The sequence below is a fragment of the Anabas testudineus genome, chromosome 4, assembly GCF_900324465.2.
Source record: "Anabas testudineus chromosome 4, fAnaTes1.2, whole genome shotgun sequence".
Taxonomy (NCBI): domain Eukaryota; kingdom Metazoa; phylum Chordata; class Actinopteri; order Anabantiformes; family Anabantidae; genus Anabas; species Anabas testudineus.
In genome coordinates, this window is record NC_046613.1 from 18,286,303 (window position 1) to 18,298,491 (window position 12,189).

A 12,189-nucleotide genomic window follows, 5' to 3' on the forward strand; every position below is an offset into this window, starting at 1 on the left:
AATATTGTTGGTCAGTTTGATGTGTGAATTAATATCATCATACTAAATGATATAGTGATGTTTACATGCTGAGGCGCGACTGTATCTGTCTTAACTCAGGGGCTCAAACAGACACATAAAAAGAAAAGGAAACACAAGGAAAATCTGATTTTACCAGTTTATCAGGTAAAACCGTACAGTGTCATTAAACCATGTTTGTACAATTTATGTATTTTTGGAAATTCAATAATACCGGACAATAGTTCTTAACACAATTAAATATGTAACTTCATGTAACATGCCAAAATTAGACTATTTAACTTAGCTTAAACACTTCCAGTTGTGTTCTGTATGCTAGCATAGCCTGTCACATCACCCTAACCATGTGCAGCATGTGTACAGCACAGACGTATACAACAGTGAAGCCAGTTCATTTATTTTTGCTTTGAACTGAAAATATTTCGGTTTGATATCATAAGATGAGTATTAGACCAAAGATCAACATTTCAGCTTTCATTTTCAGGTGTCAACGTCTGGATCTGATACATACAACTTTGAAGATAGCACCTACTGTTTGCTCCCACCCATTCTCCATGGGAGTAAAAGTATTGGAACGTGTGACTGACAGCTGTGTTTTGTTGCTCAGATGTGTCTTATTACATTGATTATTCAAACCATAAATGGCACTGAATGTCTACGCTCAGTTTCAGATTTGGGTTTTGTCTGTTCAGACTGCATTTACACAGTTAAGAGGTGTAACACTGGCCATAGCCAGTTCAACCATTTGAAATGTCCTGAAGAAGAAAGAAACCACTGGTGTACTAAGTTACAGATGGTGAACGGGTAGACTAAAGAAAACAAGGAGATAGAGTGAAGGTATAAGTATAATACCTAAAGATAGCATGGTGCTTTTAACACACTGCATTTTTTTTTTTTTTAATTTCAGTAAGATGTGTTCAATTCAATTTTATTTGTAGAGCGCTTTTTACATTTGACATTGTCACAAAGCAGCTTTACACAACCAAAGAACAGTACATGAACAGTGAATGTGTATGAATCATGAAATGAGATTGTCCCTGATGAGCAAGCCGAGGGCGACAGTGGCAAGGAAAAACTCCCTGAGAAGGCAACAGGAAGAAACCTTGAGAGGAACCAGACTCAACAGGGAACCCATCATGTGTTGCTCGTCCCCTTCACAACCTAGGCCAAACAATTGTGCATTAAAATTATCCATCTGTCCATCATCTTAACTGCTTTTTATTCTATGTGGCACAGGGGTGCTGGAGCCAATCCCAGCTGTTATAAGACATGTTGCGAGCTGACCCAGAGGAGCTTACTCTTCATTGAGGTTCAATATATAAAAGGATGTTTTAGCCAGATTTGGTAACAGTTTGCTGATCATTGTAATAAGTTCCTCTAAGAGTTCAACCGGACATTTGTGCCAGATAAAATAAAATTCCCTAAACATAATGTTAATTAATAATTTCTAAAACATAATGTATCTTAAATGAGCACATTTAAGTGTGAAAAAGTGTGAAAATCAACAGCAATGAAATAAAGTTGTCATGCAGAAACACTTTTAGAGTCTATTCTGCTTGCTTAAGCCACATGATGAAGCATTTTGTGCCATCTTAATTAAACTATCTAGTTATCTGCAGTTCTCTGCCGTACAGAGCTGTACAACTTCTCTACCACAGGGTTGCACAATGTGAGAGGATGTTTCTGTGGTGCACAGAGTGACTGCTGAATGCTGTTGGCCATTTTTAACTTCCTTATAAAGAGCTGCTTTTGCTCAACCTTTTTCACTAGGTAGGATAGGTTGATAGTCAATGTAAGATTTTGTAGACCCCCCTGGAACTTAAAGCTTTCTACTTTGGGCCTCCTCCCCTCCACAGGGCTCTTATGCACCTCTAAGGCTGCAGCAAGTCTGTGTGTGGCTTGTATGTCTTCAGATCTACAGAATGCTGAGTAGGTTCCTCACATTGTGGTCCAGCAAAGACGTACGGTTGGGTAGATTTTAAATAGTTTTGTGGTAAATACATCATGTCTTTAAATGTGTACTGCTAAGACTAAGTTGTCTTCCTCAAACTGTATCTGTACAGTTTTGAATTAAGCTAGATGTGTTGATGAGTGGTTTCTATGCAACCAAAGCCTAAGACTAAGTGTACTTTCAATAGATGGAATTTGTGGGTGAACCTTTGGGCAAATCTATAAAGCAAAAGTTGCTTCTATAGCATTCCTATTTTTTAATCCATTTTCACACACACAAGCTACAGTTAGTTGGACATAATCAACATAATTGTAGCTCCTAGTAAATAACAAAAGGTAAACTAAAGTTTAACAATAAATTCTAAAAGCAAAAAGCAATGAACATTGAACAACGTTTGCAGCTCTATCAGGCCTTTCTTCATAAGTTGGTTTCATTATCACAGCATTCAGATTCATCCAGCTGTTGCAATCTCTTAGACATGTTCTGTTTATTTCTTGTTTATTTCTTGTTCTAGTTTATATGGATAAACTAGAACAAGAAATAAACAGAACATGTCTAAGAGATTGCAACAGAACAATAAGTACGACAATACAAAAGAGCTATATCTATACAGTTATGAACGTTAGACTAGTTTACACTAGCTTCTAAACCTTAAACATTATTATTCATTTGTACTGTAGCTGCTCAATGTGCTGAATGCTGAATGTTCCTTAGATACTCAGTATCAAAAATACAATATACAATGTAGATGTGAATACTATGTCACAATTAAATGTGTCACATGTTTTTACTGAAAATTAAGACTTTAATCATTTTCTTCAGGAATTTGTGATGTTCCAGTCATAAAAATTAATGCAAATCCTACCAATAACTGTGAGTTCTGTGCAACATTGCAATTTTCTCTAATACCTTTTTGTGGCGGTCAATTGAGAAACAGATGTACCACACATAAGACAAATTAATAAGTAAAAATAGAGTAAATAGTGATTTGGTATGCAGCTATCAGGTCTTTCTTCATCAGCGAGTTTCTTTATGACTCCATCCACGAGGGCGTACGTTCACATAAACTACAACAGGAAACAGACAGAACGTTTCTGATTCACTACAAGTAATAAAATATATGATTGTTGTTTGTTGGGAAAACAAGAACATTAGAGTTTACTCACTTGGTTCAAGTGTCACTTCATCATTCATGTCCCTGTGGAGATAATCAGGGGATTGGGTTTAAAGAGTAGTTTTCTATGTAATATGCACCCTAGTCTTCTTTAGAAAATCTCTTTCTATACAGTGTAACTAAACTGCAATAACCAATACATTCTTGTTGGGAATGTTGTGACATAATGAGTATTAATGTAAATGGTAAGTCGCAAATATGTTGATAAAGAACAAGTGTACCCAGACAGCTGATTTTGTCTGTCAAAGTGCTTTTCAAAAGTCTATGGACTTGAGCTTGAATATTCACCTACTTGCAACTTGCTTTCAATAAATAAATGTAGCGCTTCATATGCATGACAGCATAACGTGAATATAATTATGGTTGCTACTGTAATCACATTAGTTAGCTAACACACATTAGTTGCATAGGATCATAAAATTTAGGCATGGCAGGAATATGATAAACATGATGTTTAATCAAGATATTGCTTTATCAGTAAAGACATTTTTGTAAATGAAGCCAGAATAAATGTGATGATCTGGGTATTTGGAAAAAAAAAAAGGTCTTTACTCTCTGGACTGTTTGCACTTCTTGTAGATCTTGCTCACGTAGACCAGCATCACAGCCGCAGGTATGATGATGATGATGAGGGAGACCAGAACAATTACAGCTGTCTTATTGTCTGTAAAAGGATTATTAAAACAGAATATTACAACATGATCCTCAAACTGACAGTTTAAAAATACAATCTAGAGAAATTACATAAAGAGTAAAATGAATTACTTAACTGAACAACTTGTAGTAATAACTAAACAGTATATTTAGAGAGTGTCAGTGTCTCAGAGTTCTCAAATCTTTCTGAAAGCAGTTATCAGAAAAGAATAATGGTACTCATTGAAATATGAACGACATTGTAAAACAAAAAAGCAGGGTTATATAAATCTCCAGTTTGTAGGTTGTACAGTAGCTCAGATCGTTTAATTAATAACCATATTTGATTCTTTCACTTGCAAGCAGTGTTGCATTAAGTTAATGCAAAACATGCATCATAATGTCCCCACATAGAAGCATCACAATATTAGATAAAGTGAAAAATAATTATAATCTGGTTTACGATTGGCCGTCTCTGTTATAAGAAATATTAGCTACAGTTACAGCTATTTGTCAGTGGGTAGAAGCCTGTGGAGCGAAGCATTAGTGCAGTAATATACAGGGATAGTGATGCAAACCAATACATAACTCCCCACTGTAGTGAAACATTCAATGCCTACAAATGGATGAACAGTCATAACAATATGTGTGAAATGATTTATTTAATTCTTTATGGGATTAAATAAAACAGAACATACACTGAGTGTCAACATGTTCTATCCAGGGACTGCTCTCAAATCTTCCATTGGAAACTTTCACCTAGAAAGAAAAAGAAAATTAATTTATCAGTTACTGCAGGATTTGAACGAATTGGAAAGAGAAACAAAGTTGTTAAATTCTTGTGAATATAAAAAGTAGGATTAAACAAACCTTTAATGTGTAGCTGGTTAAGTAACTCAGATCTTTGAATTCAAAGTGACATTTACTTTTTGTAATCTTCTTCAGTTCACTGTTGTCACCTTTGTAATAAAGCTGTGCAGTATACAGCCTATTTCCTTCTGGTCCATTTAATTTACCCCTATGTTCACAGGTTACTGTAATCGTATTCTGATCATGAACCTTTGCCTCCAGATAGATGACATTTTCTGGTGCTGTAGGAAAGTGAAGACATATATGTGTGTGTGTGTGTGTGTGTGTGTGTGTGTGTGTGTGTGTGTGTGTGTGTGTGTGTGTGTGTGTGTGTGTATTATTTGTTGTTGTTATTATTCCATCTATCCCAAATGACCTAAATGACAAATATTAAAGAAGTAATAGAATGACAATAATAATCACTTCACAGTTTAGTCTTAAGATAATGTTGCTATAAAACAACCTAAATAAACACAATATCTACAAAACACATATTCAACTATATGTAATCTCAACTGTGATAAAGACATTTAAAGTTTTATTTTACACTTTGTGTTGACTGTAATTTTCTACATAACACTTTTTGGACACTTACTTCCAATCTCAGTATCCACTGTCTCTGTTTTTACGTTGGAAACTTCCTTGTTGTTGTAGGTTGGTTGGACTTCACAGGTGTATTCGGTGAATGGTTTGAGATTTGTAAAACGACATGTTCCTGCTGATGGATGTTTGTTATCTGGAACTGTAGAGTTTTAAAAGCTGTTAACTTGTTTTGTATAAATAAAGACAACATTAGTGGGACTATACAGCAGCAGAGAGTTTCACACTAAATGACAAAATGGATAAAAGTCAATGAGGATCATGCTGAAGTGTAGGTCAATGAATGATTAAAATGACCACAGTATGTTGAACTATTAGGTAGACTGACTATTAAAAGCATCTTCAAACACTTGGCTGTAAAAAAATATAAGGGTTAATAGAAGACTACATCATTTTACTTACTCAGTTTCTGTTTGGACTCAGTTGATCCACATTTACAGTCATAAGAAAGTTTCTGCAGTTTGGGAACATCTGGACAGTTCTGACTGTTTGTTGTCCAGCTCAGGTCAATGGAGGTATCGGTTTGATTTGAGTTGATCTCTATTGAGAGATCTGTTGGAACATGAGACGTGTACCACTGAGTATCAGGTATTATTCTTCACTCTGTAGTATCTGAGGATATAAGCTTTTATTGACTGAGGTGAAATGAACGTCAACATACCACAGTCAACCCTGAACTGAAAAGTAGTTGTGTTTTTTATGTTGACGTTGTTCTGCTTGATCTGACCAGTACAGCTGTAGTCTGTGAACGGCTCCAGTTCAGACAGAGTCTTGGACTCACTGAGGTTAATATCTGTAGACAGAAAGATGACATCATTCATTTAACCATTGGTATTTATTTATGTGTCAGTTCCTAGGAGTAGATATATTATGGATTTAGCTTGTATTCAAATGTTGGCTCAAAGAGAACTAAATCAGATTCACAAAGCAACATATTATTTTCCTGCACCAACTTTGCCTCACTTTTAAGTAAACTGGAAATTGCAGATTAAAAACTTCTGCATATTTCCATCTCAATACATTCACAAATTTGGTGACAGAAAAAGCCTCCAAGTCTTTTCACTTACCCAAACAGATGTAATCAAAGGAGAGATTTTTACAGTTTGAAGGGAGTGTTGGTTTTATTTCTACAGGAAGTTTATTAGAAAAATGTTGATGGTTTTCATTTGGAATAAAGAAATCTGTGGAAAATTTAAAGATACATAAAACATGATTAAATTAGGTCTAAAGCAGATGTATTTTAAAATAAAGATAGATGTGTTTGTACATACCAACTGTGATGTTATGAATGACGTTAATGGAACAATTTCCTGATTTGAAGGTTGTTGTCAAATCTGAACAAAAGTCTGTGTCACTAAGTTTGATACATGGTTTATTGTCGCTGTTGCATCGTTCAGCTGAAACATTATTTGATGAGAATATTGAAGAGCTGATGTCCCAGTCACTTGTCACACGGTAACAAACATATCCAGGCCTGCAGGGGTCAACTTCAATTTCATTTCTTCCTGAAATAAACAAGTGAGGCACAAATGTAAGAAATGTGAGTAGTAAAGTTAGATACAGTACAGTCAATGTTGTATGAATGATTTTTACTCACTTATGTCATTTGTCCTCATTTTTTTGTTTCCAGTGATGTTACAGATTGTTTCTTTGCCAGCACCATCCACCAATATCACATTATGCTCATATTCAGTACAGGGCTTCAGGTGCTGGACTTCATGTGATGTTATTTGACTGGAGAACCCATCGACCCTTTTGGTCTGTGTTCGTCCTCCCTCAAGAACATTTATGGTGTAGGTACCATTAGTAGAGCTGATCATGTTAAACTGGAAACCAGACCTGAACTGTTTAACAGTGTAAGAACCTGCAGACAAATCAACAGACTTTTATATTAAGTACATTTTATACATTCTCACAGTAAAAATATACATTGATTATTGTAACTAAGAGAAAAACACACACTCAAGTGATTGAAGACATACTGTAAGAAGGATCATATTCAAACCTGATACTCACACTGTGTAGAAGCTGGGGTTGATGGATACAATTGGAAGATGAGAAAGGAGTAAAAAACATTAATATGTGATTATGCAACATGAGTCATGAGTCAAACTACTTCACTAAAGCACTCAGCTTTAGTAAACTCAGCGTGGAGGTGAGGAGGTGACAGAGACTGGTCACTGAAGGTGAAGATGTAATTGTGTGGAGGTGAGGGGAGGAAGGAAAAATCAGGATAAATAGAAAATCATAATACTAGTTAATACAAATGTTTTAAAAATTCCCTGAATGAATATAACCATATAAATCCAATTTCTTCCTGTTACAAAGACAGTGTCACTATGGCAGATGCGCTGTAAAGACATGCGAAACTTACTTATTTTAAATTTCAGGTGCTATATTATAAACTGTTTTCAGATGAACTCCGGACAACATCTGGAGAATCAAGTCCAGACTGAGTGAAGAGTTGTGCTTTGAAGTATTTGACAAACACAATTGAACAGTCCAACGAATTCTGACCTTTATGCTATAGTTTGTCCAGTGCTGGAGCTTTTCCTGAATTAAATGAAAAGAATTTAAATATATTTAAGTTTAAGATACAGATAATGTTGTCATAATTCCAGCCTTGTTGCTGCTTGTGTTTCCCCCATGCTCTTATTTTGACAACTTCCTGTTCCTCTTCCCAGTCTGATCACATGCACTCACCTAATTGACTACACCTGGTCTCCCCCACTCTATAAATACCAGCCTGCTCACCTGTTTCCGCTGCCAGATAGTCTGTTCTCTATACCTGGTTACTATCAAGCTTATTCTCTTGGACTGATTTGTTTTGGATTTTTTGGACTCTGCCTGCTCTGGACCCCGTCTCTTGCCTGACCCCCTGGTGCTGTGAGTTCTGTTTATTCCCTGTTATTCCCCCTGCTCACAGTACCAGACCTGTACCTGAATCTGCCTGATTCCCTTTCCTGGACCTGTACCTGTCTACCCTGGATTCCCCCTCACTGACCTGTCTCTGCTTCCCGTCCACCCCTTTGGTTCAGTGAGTGTTTTTCTCTGTTCTGTTTTGTCCCTCGTTGTTCTTTTCCCCGACTGTTTGGACCACTTTTGTGTTTTGACCTGGATTGTCTTACTGTTGTGGATTTTGCCTGCCGGACCTTTCTCTGAACAGCCTTACCGTGTATGACCTGGATTACCCTTCACCTCTGAGATTCGTTGTTTGGACTGTATGTGTTCATAACCCCATCCTGTTTTCCCACACTGGGTTTAGACATATTATTGCATTACATTAGATTGGACTATATTCTCTTTGTGCTTGGGTAATACTTTTGCTACAGTCCTGAACCTTCTTCATCGTCCTCCATTTTGTCCATGTGCTCTCCGTTGGTCGGCCATCTTGGTCGTGACGTCACTTACGGTTTTGACCCAGACCACCATACTCACCCGACGTCATCTCCTCGCATCTAGTGACTTTTGTATCGATAGATTTACTATTGTTCTGTCCTGTCATATCTCTGGCCATGGAGTCCTTCATGCAGCTCGTGACAAATGTAATATCATCTATAAAGATGTGAGGCCAGGAGCAAATTAGACTTTTTAACTTAACTAAAACTAAAAACTATTAGTCAGTGTACTGCTAACTCACCTAGTGAAAATGTAAACTGAAACTAGATGCATTACCAGATAGGTTGGTTGAATTTTGTGTCTGCTGTGATGAGTCTGAGGTGGAATTTGACGAGGTGAGTGAAGGTTTGGTTGGTGTGTATGAGGATATGACACGAACAGTTGCCGTGGTGTTTGTAGGTGAGGGGATGACAGGTGCTATAGGTGAAATACAATTACCACAGTTTGAAAAAAACATTAGGACTAACACAACATCACAATACTAGTTTCTCCATCATTAAAAAGTTACATGTACCCCTTTCTCACTATTGATAATGACCATATAATTCCTGATTCCTCTTGGTACAAAAACCATATTATATTTATATAACAAGTCTTATTGTAAATTTATTTCCATTTTTTTTTTTTTTTGTTTTTTTTTTTTTTTTTTTTTTATTTCAATCTCTAATGACTGCACTGATTTATCATTATGCAAACCCTTTGAAAGATTGGACTAATTGAAACACTCGCAAACAGCCGTTCTTTCCTTATTCTGACCTTTATGCTATAATTTGTCCCATTTCTCCAATTTTAAAATTACATAATACTTAATTACATATATTTAATTAGTTACCTATATATCCATACTCAGCAGTGGTTGTCATCTGACCTGAAGAAGTAATTTTAATTGCATAATCAGCTTTTTATAATGCATCAAATTAAATGAATGAATATTAAATAATATTTTGAGCATGTCTACTCACAGATGATCCAAGCTGACAGCAGCACAGTCTTGAGATTACAGAGACCGGCCATATCAGCCAAGTAAGTCACAGTCAGGTGTAAAAATACAAAGTAGTGGTCAACAGGAGAATATATTCACACATAGAGAACTTCTCCTTTTTGTTGAGTCTGAGGACAAATGTGTGAATTTAAACCTGCACATGTTTTCTGTCTCACCAATCAGCAAGACTTCCTGGACTTGTTCACCAAGTCTTAAACTTCACTTCTGGTTGATGATTTTAATGATTTTAATTTTGTTTGTCCTTGATGTGTGGATTAATGTCATCATACTAAATGATACAGTAACATTTACATGCTGAGTATCAGTCTTAATTCAGGGGCTCAATCAGACACATAAAAAGAAAAGGGAACACAAGGAAAATCTGATACAGGTTTATCAGGTAAAACCGTATAGTGACAATGAAGCATGTTCCATTCTGAACAACTTAAACAGATGTAAATTAGGAAACAACAACCTATTTGTTATGTATTTTTGGAAATTCAGTAATACCATACTATAGTTCTTAACACATTTAAATATGTAAAATATGTAACTTAAACACTTCCAGTTGTGTTGTGTATGCTAGCATTGCCTGTCACATCACTCTAACCATGTGCAGCATGTGTACAGCACAGACATATACAACAGTGAAGCCAGTTCCTTTATTTTTGCTTTGAACTGAAAATATTTCGGTTTGATATCATAAGATGAGTATTAGACCAAAGATCAACATTTCAGCTTTCATTTTCAGGTGTCAACGTCTGGATCTGATACATACAACTTTGTTGGCACCTACTGTTTGCTCCCACCCATTCTCCATGGGAGCAAAAGTATTGGAACGTGTGACTGACAGCTGTTTTTTGTTGCTCAGATGTGTCCTATCACATTGATTATTCAAACCATAAATAGCACTGAATGTCTACGCTCAGTTTCAGATTTGGGTTTCGCCTGTTCAGACTGCATTAACACAGTTAAGACGTGTAAAACTGGCCATAGCCAGTTCAACCATTTGAAATGTCCTGAAGAAGAAAGAAACCACTGGTGTACTAAGTTACAGATGGTGAACGGGTAGACTAAAGAGAACAAGGAGAGAGAATGAAGTTATAAGATAAAATACCTAAAAGTAGCATGGTGCTTTAAACACACTGTAATGTATTTTTGTTATTTCAGCAAGACGTGTTGCTCGTCCCCTTCACAACCAAACAATTGTGCATTAAAATTATCCATCTGTCCATCATCTTAACTGCTTTTTATTCTAAGGGGCACAGGGGGAGCTGGAGCCAATCCCAGCTGTAATAAGAGATGTTGTGAGCTGACCCGGAGGAGCTTCCTCTTCATTGAGGTTGAAAATATAAAAGGGTGTTTTAGCCAGATTTGGTAACAGTTTGCTGATCATGCTAATAAGTTCAGAGTACAACTCAACAACTTCAGAGTTCCCTCCCAGTATTTCTAAAACATAGTTTACCTTAAATGAGCACATTTAAGTGTAACGTAGAAACGCTTGGGTCTATTCTGCTTGCTTAGGCCACATGATGAAGCATTTTGTGCTATCTTAATTAAACTATCTAGGTATCTGCAGTTCTCTGCCGTACAGAGCTGTACAACTTCTCTACCACAGGGTTGCACAATGTGAGGGGATGTTTCTGTGGTGCACAGAGTGACTGCTGAATGCTGTTGGCCATTTTTAACTTCCTTATAAAGAGCTGCTTTTGCTCCACCTTTTTCACTAGCTAGGATATGTTGATAGTCAATGTAAGATTTTGTAGACCCCCCTGGAACTTAAAGCTTTCTACTTTGGGCCTCCTCCCCTCCACTGGGCTCTTATGCCCCTCTAAGGCTGCAGCAAGTCTGTGCGTGGCTTGTATGTCTTCAGATCTACAGAATGCTGAGTAGGTTCCTCACACTGTGGTCCGGCGAAGACGTCCGGTTGGGGAGATTTTAAATAGTTTTGTGGTAAATACATCTGTTTAAATGTGTTCTGCAAGACTAAGTTGCCTTCCTCAAACCATATCTGTGCAATTTTGAACTAAGCTAGATGTGTCGATGAGTGGTTTGATGCAACCAAAGCGAGACTAAGTGTATGTGAGCCTGTGTGTGTTTTAGACCTTTTCTGTCTTTTTTCTTTGGGTCTAAAGAAAGAAAGCATTTTGCTATTTGCTTCATTTGTGTTCTTCCATTAATTTCTACTGTGTTGTTAGTATGTTTGAGGTCATTAGCTGAGTGTTTATAGTCTCCTTCCTCTTTTCGTCCCATGAGTACCCCCCTCCTGCTACACCTCACTCCATTCTGTAGCTTCTCTCCACTCCACCCACCAAACGAACCCATTCCTTTGGGTCTTCCAAATCCCTCTTGGCCGGGGAGCAGTAGGGGTGGGCACTGGCTCTCTCCCTGTAATGAACTCCACAGGGACTGCTGTTCAGTTTCATCACAGCAAAAATTGCTCCCATGGAGCCCTGAAAACAGTGAAAACAAACAAAAGTAAATATCTGGAATTAACACACAACTTGTTTGGCACTTCCCCGCATCTATGGCCCCACCCTCACAGACTACTTTGCTTCCAAGTATAGAGATATTTATACATTG

The 12,189-nt window shown here is 36.9% G+C and overlaps 1 protein-coding gene across 1 annotated transcript; it reads right to left on the reverse strand.

Moving 5' to 3' along the window:
• Positions 1–3,691: 3,691 nt before the first annotated feature.
• Positions 3,692–8,673, reverse strand: LOC113152469 (receptor-type tyrosine-protein phosphatase C-like). Its single transcript, XM_026345729.1, has 10 exons — positions 8,637–8,673; positions 6,823–7,089; positions 6,497–6,730; positions 6,293–6,406; positions 5,887–6,018; positions 5,628–5,777; positions 5,221–5,367; positions 4,647–4,867; positions 4,475–4,535; positions 3,692–3,807 (listed from the first exon to the last, which is right to left on the reverse strand). The coding sequence occupies exons 1-10, from the start codon at positions 8,671–8,673 to the stop codon at positions 3,692–3,694; spliced, it is 1,479 nt and encodes a 492-aa protein (XP_026201514.1).
• Positions 8,674–12,189: the final 3,516 nt, after the last annotated feature.